General features: G+C 30.1%; 3 protein-coding genes across 5 annotated transcripts; all 3 read left to right on the plus strand.

The window, feature by feature from the left end:
- Positions 1–1421: 1421 nt before the first annotated feature.
- Positions 1422–3757, plus strand: LOC114185351 (F-box/kelch-repeat protein At5g15710). The gene is made up of 2 exons (XM_028073019.1): positions 1422–1575; positions 1693–3757. Exon 2 carries the CDS (start codon positions 1839–1841, stop codon positions 3153–3155), a length of 1317 nt encoding a protein of 438 aa, XP_027928820.1. The 5' UTR covers positions 1422–1575; positions 1693–1838; the 3' UTR covers positions 3156–3757.
- A 6560-nt stretch (positions 3758–10317) lies between these two features.
- LOC114185772 lies at positions 10318–12020 on the plus strand. Of its 3 annotated transcripts, none has more exons than XR_003604891.1 (5): positions 10318–10512; positions 10599–10642; positions 10741–11052; positions 11310–11371; positions 11594–11707. XR_003604891.1 is itself a non-coding variant. In XM_028073678.1 (5 exons), the coding sequence occupies exons 1-5, from the start codon at positions 10407–10409 to the stop codon at positions 11888–11890; spliced, it is 648 nt and encodes a 215-aa protein (XP_027929479.1). In that variant the 5' UTR covers positions 10323–10406; the 3' UTR covers positions 11891–12020. The 3 variants fall into 3 exon arrangements, 2 of the variants coding, with proteins under 2 accessions (XP_027929479.1, XP_027929481.1); XM_028073678.1 differs by having other exon boundaries at positions 10323–10512; positions 10741–10879; positions 11594–12020; XM_028073680.1 differs by having other exon boundaries at positions 10324–10512; positions 10741–10855; positions 11594–12020.
- A 2239-nt stretch (positions 12021–14259) lies between these two features.
- LOC114185853 (calcium/calmodulin-regulated receptor-like kinase 2) lies at positions 14260–19266 on the plus strand. Its single transcript, XM_028073794.1, has 8 exons — positions 14260–14503; positions 14775–15180; positions 15439–15592; positions 17177–17303; positions 17505–17587; positions 17661–17732; positions 18346–18549; positions 18671–19266. The coding sequence occupies exons 2-8, from the start codon at positions 14855–14857 to the stop codon at positions 18971–18973; spliced, it is 1269 nt and encodes a 422-aa protein (XP_027929595.1). The 5' UTR covers positions 14260–14503; positions 14775–14854; the 3' UTR covers positions 18974–19266.
- Positions 19267–19281: the final 15 nt, after the last annotated feature.

Below are 19281 nucleotides of genomic sequence, written 5' to 3' on the forward strand. Positions count from 1 at the left end.
TTTAAGGCATCACCTATTTCACAACACCTTTTCTTTGTCGTGTGTTACTGTTGTCGCAATTAACACACAATCCAACAGAAGTTCTTACATGATTCAGAATCATAGACACTTGTTCAAAAAATTAAGACCTTGGTTGAAACTATTTTCAAGGATCATTATGATTTTCAATAATGTGGTTGAAACTCAGTGGTAATATAAAGAGCCCTCATTAAAAGTTTCCACCTAAAACCAATTATTAACTTGAAACTACAGTTTTTGTTTATGTTACACCAACCAGACCTTTATATTGTACACAATTTATTTCATCTTGTAAAGGAAATAAAGTTGATTAAGATAAAATGTAAATATCCAAATTAAATATATCCATAAATGAATAATGTATTACTTATCAAAATTCAAAACACTTTATTTTTCGTTACCCTCACAATCCGAACCTTTCTACCTCTTTGGGCCCATAAAATTTCTCCAGTCTTGACGTTCAAACAATGTTCCATTTTCCCTTTGGTCATGTTTAATAATTTGATTCTTCCTTAATGATGCATTAGTGACAGCAGACCTACCTAAAAGGTCAAGTTCGGGAAAAAAGAGGTTTCGATTTCAAAGCATAGATTTGAATTTTTCATCCCAAAAGACGTTATGAAAAATTATTTTGATTAATTATATTTAAAAAGTCTTGTGAATTGTTCAAAATAATTACAGTCATAAAAATTTAGAAATTTTCAAATTGTTTGTATTTTCTAATTAAAAAAAGTGACGGCTTCCCTAAGGTTAACGTTGAGCAATGAGAAACCACAACTTAGTTCACCAACAAATAGTGGGCCCACCAAACAGCAGCACTATGTTCCGTCTGATCACAATTGTCCACCATTATCAGCCGTCGGATGAACAACCAGATGCTTCATAAAAATTGAATTATCATTATTATTATGATTATAATTAACTCAATTGACTGCGTCCTAATCACTGTTGATAATTACAATTAATCTTACATATTCACTTCCCCATTTCAACTAAATTTAGAGAAATTTCATACATACAGAAATTTGGAAATTGGTAAAAGTTTTCTTCCTAATCACTGGTTAAATTATAATTAGGAACCATTTTTTCACCTAATTACACTCCTGGAAAACTTTTTTTTTATTTTTAAATAATTACAAATTCACGTATGAGTTTTTTTTTTTTATAGTTTAATAGCATTAACAGTAGAACCAAAACTAAACTTTTTATTGAGGCACAGAACCTTACAATGTAAAAAAGAGTACTTTAACAAATTAACGGTAAGTGATTGATCGTGGATATAGAGCTGGTGACGCGGCGGAAAGTTAGGAGTTGATACTGTGGATGCGTCCGCACAGGAACACAGAAAGAGTGGGATAAGTACCACACAGTAATTATGATTATTGAATTTTGTGTTCCCTTTGTCAAATAGTGACAAAGTAAATCAAATCAAACCAAAGAGAGAGACTCTAACAGGGACCAAAGTTCCGTCTTCCATGTTCTTCTCACAATCTCAATCCTTCAACCTCTATCAACTTTTTCTCTCATCAATGGGACTGCGTGGTTCCAAAATCCGAGGTAATTCTCTCTCTTCACCCCCACCATAGCTCCCTGCTTAAAAAAAGCGATCTTTTTACGCTATTTACATGATCATCTGGGGTTTTGAGATCTTTACCATTTTGGATCTTGATCTAGGGTATCGGAAATTTTAGCTCAGGAGTATCGGCGATTGAAAAAAATTATGGTTCTGTTATTTGGTTGGTGTGAGGGTGTGGAATAGATGTTTGAATCTGAGATTTTGCTTGATTTGGGGGTTCGGAGGAATTAGATAGATAGAGGGCATGGATTGTTCAGGGCATTCTTCCAAATCAGGGTCTGGAGTGTGTGTTGCTCAACCTGTAGAAAATGGAGGTTTTGGTGGAGATGGGAGGTGCTGCAAGCATGCTTCCCCTCCAAGGAGTGGTGGGTCCAGGAATAATAGTCCAATGGGGCGGGGAGGGTCCAGGAACACGAGCCCTTCGCGGCAGAAGGTTGTTAAGACCAAGCCAAGGGGTTTGGATGAGGAAACTCTTGCCACATTTGGTAAGGTAGTGCATACCGATGTTCAAATGGAGGATAATATATGGGCAATGTTGCCCGAGGACTTGTTGCATGAGATCTTAGCTAGGGTGCCTCCGTTTCTAATTTTCCGGCTCCGATTGGTTTGTAAACGGTGGAATTCTCTGCTTCAAGATAGTAGTTTTCTCAAATTCCATTCCAGTGTGCCATCGCATGGACCATGTCTCCTTACATTTTGGAAGAACACGCAGATCCCACAGTGTTCGGTTTTCAGCTTACCACTGAAAACTTGGTATAGAATACCGTTCACTTTCTTGCCACCATGGGCATTCTGGTTAGTTGGATCTTCTGGTGGTCTTGTTTGCTTTTCTGGGCATGATGGACTAATGTTCAAGACTCTGGTGTGTAACCCCCTAACTCAAACTTGGAGGGCACTGCCCAGTATGCATTACAATCAACAAAGACAACTGATATTGGTTGTTGATCGGGTGGATCGGTCATTTAAAGTGATAGCCACGAGCGATATTTATGGTGACAAGTCATTGCCAACTGAAGTTTATGACTCAAAGATCGACAGTTGGACAATTCATCAGATTATGCCAGCAGTTAATCTCTGCTCTTCAAAAATGGCTTATTGTGACTCCAGATTGTACTTAGAAACCCTTTCACCGCTTGGTCTGATGATGTATAGATTAGACACAGGTCACTGGGAACATATTCCGGCTAAGTTCCCTCGATCATTGTTGGATGGTTATTTGGTTGCTGGTACCCAAAAGCGTCTTTTTCTTGTTGGAAGGATTGGCCTTTATAGTACTCTACAGAGTATGAGAATTTGGGAATTGGATCATACCAAATTTACGTGGGTGGAGATCAGTAGGATGCCCCCTAAGTATTTTCGTGCTTTGTTGAGATTATCAGCGGAGCGATTTGAATGCTTTGGGCAGGATAATTTAATCTGCTTCACGTCTTGGAACCAAGGGAAAGGTCTTCTATATGATGTGGATAAAAAGATCTGGTCATGGATTGGTGGGTGTGCTCTCCAGTCATACAACAATCAAGTTTGTTTCTATGACCCGAGGTTTGATGCTTCTATCTACTAAGTTTGAGTCTTGTGACATGGTGTCAGTTGTACATCAACATTTACAATGATTTTCTTGACGTGTGTTCTTTGCAATGACATTCTCTCTGACCATTCATAATGTTATTGCTCACAATGGGCTGATTTTCTTCATCGGTAAAATGTCTTACTTGCTGCAATGAACAGCATGCCTGACTCTGAATACCGGTTCAGCTCCATAGACAGATTTCTGTGAATGGAATTCAAGATGAAAGATAATGCAAGTTGATGTACAGTGCTGAAGGAAAGATTATCAACTTCTACAAACGGGTTTGGATGTTTAAAAAGGGGTATGTAGCTGTTGATGTGCGGGAAACATTTTTTTGAAGACATTTTCTTACCTTACCAATTGGAGAAGATGCTTTATAGGCATTGAAACTGTGCATCCTAAATTTTAACTGCTTTTCTGCTTGACGGCTCACCGGTGTAATGTAACTGTTCTGAAGCTTGTCTTGAACATTGACCATGTGTAACTTTCTGTGTAAATGGATTCTCCCAACCCTTGTTTTTTACTCATGAAGAGAATGGTTAACTTTATAATATCGTCTTGATCTTGATCAGATTATAGAAAATGATCTTGTTATTTATCCATACTATTGCTCTAGTTTTTAATGCCTATGCAAAACTGTTTAATGTTGAGATGCCAAATTCAAATGGGCGCTAGAGTTAGTATTTCTTGCAGTCATTGTTCTGTTCTGTTCTCATAGACCACTCCCCATCTTTTGGAATTGTTCACTCCATAGTTGTCAAAATTATAGATTGTTAGGAAAAGGTTAATGTGATTTATGAATGGTTGAAAGACGAAGATATCAGATATAACTTATCTGATAACTTTGTGCATACAGGTTTTTATGTATTGTATATCCATTTTTGATTCTGTTATAAACTCATGCTAATGACAAGTGTTTGTGGTTGTTTCCCCAGATTTTGATGCATCCCTTGTAATAATTAACTTTATGCAATGTTTTTTTAATGTGCAATTCATGAGCATACCTATGAAGGATGTAAACCATTATTTTCGTTTTCGTTCCTTATACTTCATCCAATACCTTCATCAATATACCCTCATAATAACTTCATCATCCCATGTTTCGTAATTGATAGGTCATGAAATGATACTCCTTAACCATATTATATTCCCTTATATATAAAAAGTATCCACAACAGTTTGTTTATATTATCATTTGAATTATGAATTATAAATTATCATATAAATTTGCTAAGTTTCATTTAAACAAAAATATAAATGCTGTGATGAAAGTGATAGTGATGTTGTAGGTGAAAAGGAAAGGAGGACATGAGTCATTGGGTCCACTATAAAATGCCCTGGAAGCATATCAAACCACACTTTTTTTTTCTTTTTTTTTTTTTTTTCTTTTTAAATTCTTCCTTTTGGTTTTGAATTATAAGCCGGTGTATACTACTTATCATCGACGTGGAATAATTATTTTCAATATTTTTGTGAATTTAATTTTAACAGCGTATATATTTCGTGAATTTTGTTATTAAAAAATCATAATGTTTTAAGATCTCATCTTTTAGTATAATTTATTTTAAAAAGAATTTTTTTAGTGTATTTGTTTTATTCGGTACATGAAAATTGATTTCTTCGAGTAATTAACCATTCTTTATTAGATGAAAAAAAGATTAAATGATAAAAATTGTCCGCACCATAAACAAAAAGAGAATATAATTATATATTTTTCATTTTTCCAACATTAAATATTATAATTTTTGTCCCAATTTCTTTTTACTTTTCCTTTTTTTTTTCATTCTCTTCTCATCAACCAAACTATGGGTATCCTATTTTTGCTTTTGTTATCCTATTTTCATTTAGGTGTTCAAATTTAATATCTTAACCCCTCAGGAAAAAATTCGTTTCCAATGCAAAATATGTAAAAAAAAAAAAAAACTCTAAAAATCAAATGGTAAAAAACGAAAGCAGACTATGGTATCTATTTTACAGCATTAGATTAAGTTTTCTATGAAAATGTTGAAAATATTACTACTGTTCTTTAGTGTGAAAGAAAAAAACAATTGGGTAAATGATAAGGAGAAAGAAAAAGTTTCTTAACCATACTCACAACCTAGTTAATAAATTTTTAAGAACTATTTTCTCTTTAAAATCAAAAGAAAAACGAATTTTGTTCATTTTTTTTGTCTCTTATTTGAAGAGAAGGGTTTGGTGTGAATTACGATTTATGATTGAATCTCTATCTTCATTAATGGTAATAGCTATAGTCTTAGTTATAACCATTTGTCATCTCTAAGCAAACAATATGCTATTTTGACACGTTATAATAATTTCTGTTAGCCTTTGTTCAGATTAAATGCTGTGAAATTTTAAATTATGTTAAAAATTGGGAAATGTTATTTGCCTTTTCAATGACTCAAATTATTTTTTAGAAAAAATAATAATCCGAAATTTTTGTTCTTCTCATAATTAACAATTTCATTTAGGGATGTACCTTTGATATCTACATTACAAAACTAGTGTTGAACTTATTCAGTTTACAAAACTCTGAAATAATGCATGATACATTAGCAATAAAAATGTTTTTTTATTTCAATTTTTTTTTCTTAACTCAATATTGAAATACAATTTTTTGTTGACAATAAAGATTTTGTTTCGCTGCATATAGCCTTTTATATTATTTTTTATCAGAAAAAAAATACAAAAATAATATATACAATACTCTAACTAGTGTATAGAGTTCTAATTGATATATACAATACTCTAATTGACATATATATATATATATATATATATATATATATATATATATATATACACTGTTGTCTCTAACAAAAAAATGTTACTTAATTTTAGTGATATTTTTACTATGTGTTCTCTATTAAAGAATACTACTATTAGTTTTCATTAATATTTTACATTTTTTATAAACAAATATTACCAAAAAGTTTCAGTGATAAAGTTTTTAAATATTTTTGGTAATATTTTTATAATGTTACCTGTTATTGAAATTTGTTTATTTGATTTGCAGTAACATTTTTAAAATATCGTTTTTTTATTTACTAAATATTTTTAATAATTTTAGAAATGTTACCATTAGAAATATGGCGCAAGAATATATTTTAATTGAAGCATAAGATATATATATATATATATATATATATATATATATATATATATATATATATATATATATATATATATATATATATATATATATATATATATATATATATATAAATGTAGCATGAAATTAGTTAATGATAAGTGAAAAATTTAGAAGGAGTTGGTCTTGAAGGAATCTTTTCTTGGGTTGTTAAATAATCCTCTTTTGGTGGCATACCATGTGCCTATGTTCATTAAAGCTCAACATTTTTTCATTTCTTCCAAAATTTAACTCCTTTTAAAACACGTTATTCATAACACGTCAAAATTAAACCTTAATTAATCTCAATACAAGTTTCGGTTTCAAAAACTAACGATAATCTTCTTTTTATTAGACGATTTTATATACTATTTATAGTTCAGATTTTGTACTAGTTTTTTTTTTTATATTATTTTTTTTGAACATTATAAATATACTATGTTAGTATTTTAAATATTTTTTTAATATATTTTAAAGCATTAAAATTAATGATAATCAATATATTATAAAGATACAGTATAAAAAAAATTTATCAGAAAATCCAAATTCTACTATTTATCACTAAAACCACATTATTATTCTTTATGAAATTATTCACTTTTAAATAAATAAGTGTATTTTTTTTTTTTAATTCTTCAAAACTTCGGTATAGGAAAGTTGGACAAAACAAAACAAAACTCGTTTATATATGCATAAAATAAATACATATTTACTGTTTTTGACCAAGATTTTCACAAGCATTATTATTGAGTTAATTTTTTTTTTTTTTGTTAAATAGTGTTTCAACTTTCAACTAAGAGACTCTACATTTCCGATGTCGTAAGCAACCTGCATGTATATACTTATAAATAAAAAACAAAAAAGCAACCTTCATGTATCGTTTTTTCAAAAGAAAACATTTTATTTGTAGAAAGTAACTGCATGCAGCATATACGTACATGACTTTTATCATCTACAAGTATCATTATACGTATTGTTAAAAATATATATTCTTTGAATGGGTCGTTATCGAATAGAAAAAGATAATAAATTTATACATATTTCATCTTATATAAGGTTTAATTTTATCTTTTTTATTTAATATAGAATTTTAATTCATACTTTGATTATTCTCAAGATATGATATTATGTTTGAAAAAATGTAATTTTTTTGTTTAATATTTCAAAAAGGGAGTGACCCGTAATACCAACTGAATAAGACAATAAACTTGAATGTGATTTCCTCTCGAAATAATGGTTCCAATTGAAGATACATAAATTATAATATGCAACATATGGTAGGTGTCGGTGAATCTGTTTTATAATTAATTGATACTAGACAGGTCCACACTTTCTAGGTGACTTGTATTGAGGGTTTTCTTAGTAAGAGGGCAAAAAGATGATAAAAACTAAATGAGAGTAAGTTTACATATACATATTTTAGTTTAAAACCAATATCCTGTCCTCTAGAGATATATGATAGCTTTATAATAGACAATTACAAAATAAATTATAAATAAATTATAAATAGGAGTGTTTGATTGGGTTATCTAATGACCCAACTCCAATACAGTTAAATTAAATTGAGTTAGTATGAATTACTAGTTTAGTATAATTAACTTCGGATGATCCCAAAACTCATTCTTACACTCATAATACAAATTACATTATGTTTTCTTTGTCATGCATTGGATTAGTTTGAAAAAAATTAGTTATAATTTTACTTGTCGACTTAACTTGATTGAATATGTTCAAGTATCGTGAGTTGAGTTGAATTGAGTTTAATATACAAAATACAAAAACTCAACTATTTTCTCAATGAATTGAATAATTGATTTATTAAAACCCAATCCAACCCATAGAAACCCTTAGTTATAAACTCGATTATATTATTGTTGAAAATTCAAGTATTTGTTTAAGTCTCACATAAAGTAAAAATGATAAAATTGAGCACTATATAAGAAAGACAAATCATAGCTTCTTTTTATTTAGCATTTTGAGTTGAAATTGATGTCAATATTTTATATATGGGTTTAATTTTATATCTCATTAGTGTTGTATCTCTCAAGGTATAATGTTATACTTATATCTTATTAATGTGATGTCTCATTAATGATATTTGAGATCTATCAATTGTCATGTTAGATTTACCTTAAAATCAATTGATATTGAATAAACTTATCAAGTAAATATATATAAATCATATTTAAGGACTTGAAGTAGATAATATGAAATTTTCTTAATATTTTAAAAACGAAACTAAAGCATCAAATAAAATCTTTATTTTCTTAAAATTAGGGTGTATTTGATTGAACGAAACAGAAAATATCATCTAACGAAAAAGTTTTATGATTTTGTTTCGAAAACAACCTATGTTTAGAGTTCAATGAAATTAAATAAAAATTTATCAAACATTTGTGACTTTAATACATGTTAGTAATTTTGGATCATACATATATATATATATATATGACATATAATTAGATGTGTTAGGATCATTATTTATTGAACAAAATAATAAAGTGATCTGATTAAATTAAAGATTTGACTAAAGGCATATATCATGAAAATAAATATTGTGTAAAGATCATAAAGTAATTTATAATTTGATGAGGGGCCAAATTAGAAATACTAAAACTTAAGTAATTAACCGTTTATAAATGATCATGATCCCCTTCTGAGAGTACACAGAGTCATGACATACTTTTCATCCTGTTCCTTTCTCTCTATCTCCATCAAGAGAGAAAACCAAAGGAAATAAAGGTCCTCTACAAAAGAAAGATCAGTGGATCAGTAGTGCTCTAAAGAAGGGAACATCATCGTTATGGTCAATTCAGATACGTTTCTATTTATTATTTACATCATGATTATCCGTATGAAATATTGTTAATGATTGATCATTAGAATTAATATTAAGATTTTTTTTTTATGCTAACGAAACAAACAAACTTAGATTTGAATTCCCAAACATTAAACAAACACATTCAGTTTGCTTTATTCAAGTTGAAGAATTGTGTAGAAAAAATTAGAAGTAATATTAATTTGAAAAGAAACCGACTTTGGTGGTGAGGGCACGGCGTTCTGAAAAAGAGAGCACTAGCATTAAGTTGGAGGTCACGCCCTCGTGTTCTTAAACTTTGCTGTACAACACAAAACCTTATGCTTTAATTAATCTATTCATCGGTTGTTAAAAAGGTTTCCTACATCGTTTCGCAATTCCATGCACATGCAAAATCAATCCTAGGCTCTTAATTTTATGCCATCAACCTTTTAGGGACTTACACTACATTACATACATTTCCCATCTTGTTACAATTTATTTCTCAACAAATTTCAAAGAAACCATTTTGTCTTCTTCTTCCACTGTTTGAGAACGATGATTGTGTTAGTATCGAAGATTTATCACTAGGTCAAAAATTATAATTAATAATTAAGATGTAATTCTTTTTACTTCAAAATATAACAATTTAAACATTGTTATTCGATTGTGATCTAATTTACTTAACCCTTTTTCAAAAAACAATTAATATCACCTTCAACAGTTTACGAATGTGATCATATATCTATTTAACGTGGTTCATTAAATAATTAAAGTGTGGAGACACGGTGTACTCGATTCATGACAACCATAATTAAACAATGCACCTTAGAGGCTGTGCTGGCTCGAACGCATAGAACCCACCAAGGTCAAACATAGCCCTTAGCCATATTTGACTACAAAAACTTTATATGATTCAGTTCCTCTCTCCAATCTCACAAGAATATATATATCTGCGATTATGCATATCATTGTGCAGTACAACACAACTTAAAGTAAAATATAAAAAAAAAAAAAAACATAAATTGCTTGTTCGATATTTCTTTTTAAGAAACTACTCTACTTAAGAATCCCTTAACTTATGGAATAAGTTCACATAAATATATAAAATTAAAAAAAAACGATTTTTTAATATGATTTTCAGTTTTCCTAAGTTTTTGACACTTCGAGGAATAATATAATGGTGAAAAGAACAGGCGTCGGAACCCTAGCTTTGACCTGGTCTGAACTTTGAACAGTGTATAAATCCCATGTTGCACTGGTTAAGTTTTTCTCTCTTTCAGCAGTTGTTCAAAGAGAAAGAAAAAAACACAAACTCATGAAAAGAAGAAACAGTGAGATGAAGATCATCACGGTGCTCTCCACAGTTTTACTAGGATGTCTCTTGGTCATCACTGTCCAAGGGGTTTCTTCAGTTCCAACAGGTAAAATAATATTCCGCATTCACTCATTCATTCATTAATCAGTTCCCAAAAATTAAACATCAAGCTAAAGATTGCATCATCTGCAGGTACGGTAGAGTACAAAAACAAACTTGGAGTTGCTGCTCAAGAGGTACATATATATGAATTTCGTGAACTATATATATATATATTACTGTGTTGTTGATCTTATTCATTAATTTTATGAAATGATGATGATGAATGATTCAGGAAGCATTTGTGAGAAGTGAAGGTGGCCATGTGAGGAAGATAGGAGTTGGGGGAAAGAAATTTAGCAGAGAGGAAGTGAAATATGTTGCAGATGGAGAGGCTTCAAAGATTTCAGGTGCAACCTATTCTGATGGAATATGTGAGTTTGATGAAAGGGAGGGAGATGATAAAATAGTAAAATGTAAAGGGAGGAAAAGTGTTAAACCAAGAAAGCTGAAAAGGGATGCTTTTGTAGCTTTCACTGTTGATTATCAGGGACCCAGGCACCACCTTCCAAAACATAACTGACTCATTGAAATCCCTTTTTCACTTGTGAGTCTAGATATATAGCATCACTATTAAATCTTAGAATCCAAAACTTTCTTTCTAGATTTCATGTACATATTACAATTTCTGTGAATAAATATGCAGCAACTTCCTAATCTTTCAAGTCCAACACACCCTTTTGTCTTTTTCCTTGATGAAAATCGTAATTCTTTATGCTTCTGTTCACTCATATCATAGTTTGTTATTAAACATTTACCAAAGAAACTGTACTTATGGCTCCTTATATCTTTTCCATTCTGCAGGTAACGATAATGATGGTTTGAAGCCTTCTGAATCATCACCAGATCAAAACAATGAGGCTCAGGTTCTATTCACTGATATTATACATTGCCTAAAAATTTGTGTTTCACTAGATAAATGTTTCTTTACAATAAATTAAACCTGTTCCTTTCAAAACCATTGGAATAAAGAGACTGTTTATTATGCATCTGCAAAACATATTAGCCAAGTTAAGTTTCATAATGGATCGATCTTTAGCTATATTTTATACAGATTAAGTTAACATATATACTTCATATTCATGCAGAAGCCAAAACAATATTTGAAATCCTCCAAATTTGTTATCCGAAGGAGTGTTTTCAGCAGCACGAACCCGAAGTCATGTTCACAAGATTGCAATTCTGTGGCACCTAAATCCGACTTAGGAAGTTTCTCAAATCCTGAACAAGGAATTTCTGAAGAAGCAGCAAAAAGTAGTGGTGAAAAAGACGAGACACAGAGATTTTCTGAGGCTGCAAAAGAGATTGCAAGTCTGATATATAAGGATTATAAGGGAAAACCAAGTCACAGGCCACCAATCAATAACCAAGAGCCTAGAAATTGAGATGAAGAGTAATGACATGGATATATATATCTTGGTTTCACAGTTTTTGCACCAAGTTGTTGTGTTAATTAGCAACTACCTGGTATAATGGCCTAGATATATGTATGATATAGGTTTTTGTTTTTTAGTTTTTGATGTGGCAGAAAAGTAGGACTTATAACAAATATAGTTGTTCGTTAATTTCAGTTCATACTAAAAATAGATATGTGTTCAAGAGTTGTAATTAAGTGGATCTTTATGAATGTGAATTATGTCTTTCAAGTCAAAAAAATAGATCATAGATTTTCACCTATATATATATATATATATATATGGATTGATCTATATAGTTCAACTTAAAGTATGACACAGTACGTATTATCTCTAAAAATTAGTAAAAACATGAATAATTTTTTTAATAAACAGCTGTTAAAATTTGAAGGATAATTTTTATACGATATTATATAGTATTTTAAGTATAACATGGTTTCACAAATTCTACTTGTTAGGTAAGATTTCTATGCATTTATATAATAGAATTTTGTTATATCATTTGATATAAAATGTCTGGTAATACATATTATTCTTATATTTTATTATTCACAAGAATTTTATTATATACAATACAGGATGATCATGACTCACACGGTGTTAATAAAATTAATGTCTATTCTTAAGTGAATAATATTATATATAATATTCAAAATATAGGTTATCTAAATCCTATAATTTCGACACATGACCTTTGAGTAGGAAATGACTAAAATTATGATAAGTAACAAACTAAATTTTTTTAAACGTAACACTTTTAACCTACATTAATGTTAATTTAGCGAATGATCTTCACACTATTTTAAAAAAGAAATTAAATTGAGTTTTTTTATTTCAAAATAAATTGAAACTTAATTAATAAAAAAAAATATGTATAAAGACCCAAACAAATTAATAAAAAAATCTAAATATATAAACCAAAATTACTAATTAAACCTAAATAAATTTTATAATCCATGATAACAGGGAAAATTAAAATAGCTAACTAATAAAAAAATTATGGGAAAATTACGAAATTATCATCTCTGACCAATCCATTTTTTTTCAAGAAAAAGTTATAGAACTAAAAAAAAATAGACATCGGCCACAAATGTAAAGTCCATTTTTTTTTACTAATTGTAATTTCATGGTATTTTTCAAGGTCTTTTTAAAAATAAAATCACTACATTAAGTTTAAATACGTTGAGAATTAAAAAAAAAAAAAAACATTTAAAACGAAAACACCAAACACAAAAAAACAAGACGCAGTGCAGGCAAAAGGAGGCACAAAGATTGAATACACGATATTTCGCTTACGTGAAGCGGGTCCCACAACAAATCAAATCTAATAATAATTAACAAATTTTATTATCCTAAGTAATTTAAAAATAATAAACTTGATATTATATATATATATAATATCATTTATTTTGTCATTTATTTAAATTTTATATTTATAATAAAAAAATACATTTTGAAATAAGCACGGATATAAAAACTAGTATATATATATAATATAAAGCACGAAAACAATACAAGTAGATTGAGTTTTATTTTCTAATAATCTTGTCAATTTATTGAAATTTAAAAACTTTACAAAAATACTTTTTAGTATAATATGATCTGATATTGTGGAGAGATGATTATGTTTGTATAACATATATGTCAAGTTTTAATCTTAATTTATGTTTATGCTTGACAAATATATAAAAAAAATTATTCGTAGTTTAAAGAAATGATTTTTAGTTCTCCATAAGGATGTCTTGCAAACTAAAACTGAAAATTGTTAACATTAAATAACATAAAAAAAAAAATACTCAATTTGAAATTTTAAAGAAATTATAAGTTATTTATGACGCTTTCGTGTTTGGTAGTACTTACTTGACATACTTATAGACTTAGTCAATTATTGAATGCATTTTTTAGTTTAATGGCGATTGATGGTACAGTTAAATTGTTAGATATTCTTTTTTGGTTTACTTTTTAAGGTAGTTATAATCAAATTGCTAAATTTGCTATTTATGTTAATTTACTACTAAATGTAATTAAATTAATTCATGTGTAATTTATGTTTGTTTTTTTAAAATACAGAAGATGTATTAATTGATGTTTTTGAGAAGAAGAAAAATTATAATAAGTTATACGATAGAGAAATAAGGTAGAAAAAATATATCAAACATTTGCATTTTGTTTATATATCATTATCCATCTTCATTACAATGTAAAACGAGATATTTTCTTATAGAGTTAAAGGTGAATCGGGAAATTAAGGAAGTGGATACACAATTAGGATTAAAATACTAAAAAAAGTGAAGAGATGGAATAATTTATGAACAGCAATTAGCCTATTAATGACTTGGTTTTGTTTTTAGTGAAGATGAAAGACGCAGTCGCTGTGTTTGAAGAAAGACCCACCAAATTAATCCGCGTTTTTATTTTGTTTCGTTCCTCTTGAAAGCATGAAGAAGCCTCCAACTCAGACCTCTTCATCCACCTTTTCCAGTTTTAATTTCCCTCTTCGCCTTCTTTCTCTCTTCTTCATCTCGCCACCTCATTCTTAATTAAGCGCAGCTACCACAATGGAAGCAGTATTTCGGAATCAAGGTTTCTTTCTCACCTGATTTTGCTGGCTTGTTTAGGAAAAAAAAACTTTTTTTTTTTTTGTGGTTGAATTTGGGTTGGTGGGTTTTGAGTTTAATGGATGATGATGGGTTTGCTTGGTGGATGGTTTTATTTCCAATGTTCATGAGAGTAAAGTGAGTTATTATTGGGACACCAACTTTAAAGTGGTAAATTATTGAGTCTTTTGGCATGTTAGTGAATTTTGAATAGTTAAAGCTTTTCTTATTGTATGTTGGTTTGTATTTTTTCTTAGACTCGTCTTCAAAGTTGGACCTCTGTAGTGCTAATCATGCAAGATGATTGAGAATTTTGAATATCAAGAGAGGTCAAGGGATGGTTGATCAAGGTGATTTAGTTGTCATCTGTGTCTCTATTGGAGTGGCCCTTGGGATTTTGATAGCTTGCTTGGTATATTTTGGCATAAGGTGGTACAATAAGCGAACTCATCTAAGCCGATCTGCGAATGAGCCTAGTTTAACAGCTATCCCTATACGAACAAATGGAATAGGAACAAGCACTGATTTCAGTGCTTCACTCACCAGTTCCGTAGCCAATTATAGCTCACCAAATCCCCCAAAAAAATCACATCCAGCTGGGTGGAATCATCAGAGTAAAGATGGCTTTGCTTCTGTATCAGGCATTCTGAAGTATTCATACAAGTAAGTACATATCTCTTGAACATTAGATGTGTCTTTCTTTCTTCCACAATGATTTTGTTTTTGTATAACTACTAGACATGTAAACCTTCATTAGAAAAGTGTTGATACTTGTTTTGTGAAATCAGGAGAAATGTTATTTGCGTTGTTTTTTTGTTTGGAAGAAAAAGGAGAAAATGGCACTTGGAATTGTTTTGATAAAAAATGCATCCAGTGATATTAACATTTGCAATGACCTAACTGAAATTTTGTATGTTCTAGGGAAATTCAGAAGGCCACACAAAATTTCACAAATATTTTGGGAGAAGGGTCATTTGGCACAGTTTATAAAGCCATGATTCCTACAGGAGAGGTGGTAGCTGTAAAGATGCTTGCGCCCAATTCCAAACAAGGGGAGAAAGAATTTCTAACGGAGGTATATGCTGATCAATTTTTTTATGGGTTATGAAAAAAGGTCTGTGACCTTGCCGTGACACAGAGTAGTACACAAAGTTGTGGGATGCAGAACTTTTTCCTTTATTATGAATCTTCCCAGTGATTTATTTATTATTGGAAAAAGATTTAAATGTGACAATTCAAAGGAATATTAAGATAATGAGATGATATCCATGTTTGCTTTGAATACCTTATAGGCTTGTAGATTAAATTATTTTGTTCTTCTTTGTTTAAGAGTATCTTAAATGCAGAAGGATCTTAAATATGAGATTCTGGTCTTATAAGAAAATTTTATAGGGCGGCATAGTGTAGGTCTTAAAATTAACAATTTGGTCTTACATAAAACCCCTAATAAGACCTATATTTCAATGGCAACAACTATATATGTTGAAAATGACATTTTCAACATTTCAATAACTTTCCAAGTTGTAAAAATTTGAAGCACAAATAAAAAGTTTTAAAAATGTGGGTTCTTATAAGTGTTGAGAATATTTGTTTGATATATTTTTATTTAAATTAGTTTTTAGGAAATATTTAAGTTTTTTAAAAATATTTTTTGCATAAAGATAAAAGTTATTTAATTATTATTTAGGTTTAGGGAGTTAAGATTGAAATATTATTAATATTTGATATTTTTTTTACACTTTGCTCTCTCTACATAGAGTACACAAAACAAATAAATAACACGCTACTCCATATAACATATCTCTTATACTATGATGCATCAATACTTCAATTTGGGTCAAGTATCTCTGTCGGATACTTTATAATACTTTATCAAACCTTATTAGTGAAATATTTAATTTATAAAGCAATAATACTTTTGTGATGACAATAATTTATAACTTTTTATGTTAATAATGTTTAATACATATGATTTTAATTTGGATTCATACAATATTAATCATATATTTATCATGTTTTTAATAATTATTATACATTTTTCAATATTCATATATCACGTATCATATCCTATTATTTTCAAAATAAACGTATCGATGTATCGGATACATGTCGTATCTGATACACGTATCGTGTTCGTGCATCAAGGGTCTTATATTTCCAAAATCCCAACAATAAGACCTTAACATTGTATCACAATTTGGAAAAATATAGTGAGTTGCTTATAAATGATTGATATGATTGGAACATTTAAACTAGAATAAGAACCATGTGAGTTTTCTTTATAATATCCTTCACTGTAGATGTTCTAACTCAATTGTAGTGGTTGCACAGGAAACTCTAGTGTCGTGTGCTGTTTGATTTGAATTACTTTGGAACATACATTCAATGACCTGAAAATTTATTTGAGTTTGTATTTGCATTGTGGAGTATGGTCATCATCATTGGTACATAAAATCCTACTAAGGCAAAATAAGTTCCTTATCTGTGAGGTGTAATAATTAATTTTAAATGTTGGCTATGTCCATGCATTTCCATTGGATTTCACTTTAATGATATTGGTTCTTGTTTGAGCAACTCCAAGTATTGCTCCATCAAGCAACACTAATTACCGCTCACCAATTTAGCCGGTCAATGATTTATTAATGTGATGTTGATCCAGGTGTTTCTGCTAGGAAGACTGCATCATCGGAATCTTGTAAATTTGTTAGGGTACTGCGTAGATAAAGGACAGCTTATGCTTGTTTACGAGTTCATGAGTAATGGAAGTTTAGAAAACCTTTTATATGGTAAACGGAAGATCTTCCATGATCCTCTTACTTTCTTTTACATGTTTTTCGTAGTCTACAATTATTACTAAATGTAACGTAGTTTTCACATTTTCCCTTTATGAAAAACAGCAGAGGAATTTCTATTTTTATTTTAACCCTTTAATCTTAAAAAAATGTTTTATGTGGTCTCTATTGAGAATAGTTGTTGCATGCATGTAGGTGAAGAAAAAGAATTGAGTTGGGATGAAAGGCTGCAAATTGCTGCTGATATTTCACACGGAGTAGAATACCTTCATGAAGGGGTATGTTTAATGTTATATTTTCTCCATTTCTGTATGAAAATGTCTTTGGTTAATATGAATATCTATGGAACAGGCAGTACCACCTGTCGTCCATCGTGATTTGAAATCTGCTAATATTCTGCTAGATCACTCAATGCGAGCTAAGGTAAGCTTGTTCCTGCCATTGCTTTTTTATGGTTTTATTCATTTTCTCATGTTTATTAAAAATAAACCTAATTCAACCTGACAAAATCGGTTTGCAAGGTGAGCTTTGTACTCACTTATATACTATAAACTTGTCTTATCTCTAAACGATGTGAGATCACTTAACAATGTTGATATGATATCAACTCAAATATTATAATCATTTTCAGGTACTGTGGTTTATAAGAAATATATGTAAATTAAACATAATCAGGGAAGTTTCAAAAGTACTGGTTTGGAAACTTTCAGTGACAAATCTTTTCAAATTGTTGCTGAATTACATCTGCTAAACTGTTGTAATGGTACCATATTTATACAAAAGGCTGAGAGAATTAATCCCATAACTTAAAAATTAGAATCACTGTGTCTAAAGAAGTATTTATATGAGATTTGAGTATCTTAGTATATAAATCGACAATATTTCCCTAATTATATTAAACATCTCATCACGGAACTGAACAATTTCAATGTTGAAGTTTCCCCAAAAGCAGTTGAGTTCTAAAGAAATAAAGTTTTCTGGTTATCTTCCTGTTATTGTTTATTAATGATTATCTGCAAAATTACTGATTATGTAGGTTTCTGATTTTGGGCTCTCAAAGGAAGAGATCTTTGATGGCCGTAATTCTGGCCTTAAAGGTACATATGGCTACATGGATCCAGCATACATTACCTCGAGCAAGTTCACAGTGAAGAGTGACATTTACAGTTTTGGTATAATAATTTTTGAGCTCATCACTGCCATCCACCCACATCAAAATTTGATGGAATATATCAACCTTGTAAGTTATTTTTGCTTTGAAAACTAACTACTTCGTCTAGAATTCTCAGTGCTAGTGTTAGTGTTATAAGTCTTTGTACTGATGATTTTCTCTTCGTGTTTTTTTTTTCATTTACTGAAAGGCTGCAATGGATTACGATGGTGTGGATGGGATTCTTGACAAGCAACTTGTGGGAAAATGCAACGTTGAGGAAGTGAGACAGCTTGCTAAAATTGCACACAAATGTTTGCACAAATCACCTAGGAAACGCCCCTCCATAAGTGAGGTTTCGCAGGCTATATTGGGGATTAAGCAAAGGCGTCTCATGAAAGAAGAGAACATGTCATTTGCAAGCACCAACTTCTCCCGAAGTGTGAGTCAAATAGATGAGCAACAGGTTGAATTAACTAGCATAATTACCATGAACCACAGGGAAATGGGGTGAATGCATATTCATATGTTTTGTTGTGAAAATTCTTTTTGAGTTTAGGTCAAGGAAAATTTGTACAAAAAATCACTGAATGCCAGTAGCTGCATATGTGAGTCAGGATGTACAGATAGCAAGGGTGGATCTCATGCTACCCTGAAACATGATTTTTGTTTGTGAATGGTCAATTATCTTGTGAGTTTTTTATAGCTAAATTACACAAATAGATTCTACATTGAACCATCAACCATTTACCCATAGATGTACGCTTTCTACGGAACAAATAAAGATGATATGGTGATTGAAGGAAAGGAAAAGGTTTCATT

The sequence above is a fragment of the Vigna unguiculata genome, chromosome 5 (assembly GCF_004118075.2).
Source record: "Vigna unguiculata cultivar IT97K-499-35 chromosome 5, ASM411807v1, whole genome shotgun sequence".
NCBI lineage: Eukaryota > Viridiplantae > Streptophyta > Magnoliopsida > Fabales > Fabaceae > Vigna > Vigna unguiculata.

Excerpts from the sequence above, each read along its gene's own strand:
- LOC114185351 (XM_028073019.1), top strand. The coding sequence starts at position 1,839 with ATGGATTGTTCAGGGCATTCTTCCAAATCAGGGTCTGGAGTGTGTGTT.
- LOC114185772 (XM_028073678.1), top strand. The coding sequence starts at position 10,407 with ATGAAAAGAAGAAACAGTGAGATGAAGATCATCACGGTGCTCTCCACA. Across the intron at positions 10,643-10,740 it reads TTGGAGTTGCTGCTCAAGAG|GAAGCATTTGTGAGAAGTGA; the intron begins GTACATATATAT and ends TGAATGATTCAG. Across the intron at positions 10,880-11,309 it reads AACCTATTCTGATGGAATAT|GTAACGATAATGATGGTTTG; the intron begins GTGAGTTTGATG and ends TCCATTCTGCAG.
- LOC114185853 (XM_028073794.1), top strand. The coding sequence starts at position 14,855 with ATGGTTGATCAAGGTGATTTAGTTGTCATCTGTGTCTCTATTGGAGTG. Across the intron at positions 15,593-17,176 it reads AGAAAGAATTTCTAACGGAG|GTGTTTCTGCTAGGAAGACT; the intron begins GTATATGCTGAT and ends ATGTTGATCCAG. Across the intron at positions 17,733-18,345 it reads ATCACTCAATGCGAGCTAAG|GTTTCTGATTTTGGGCTCTC; the intron begins GTAAGCTTGTTC and ends CTGATTATGTAG.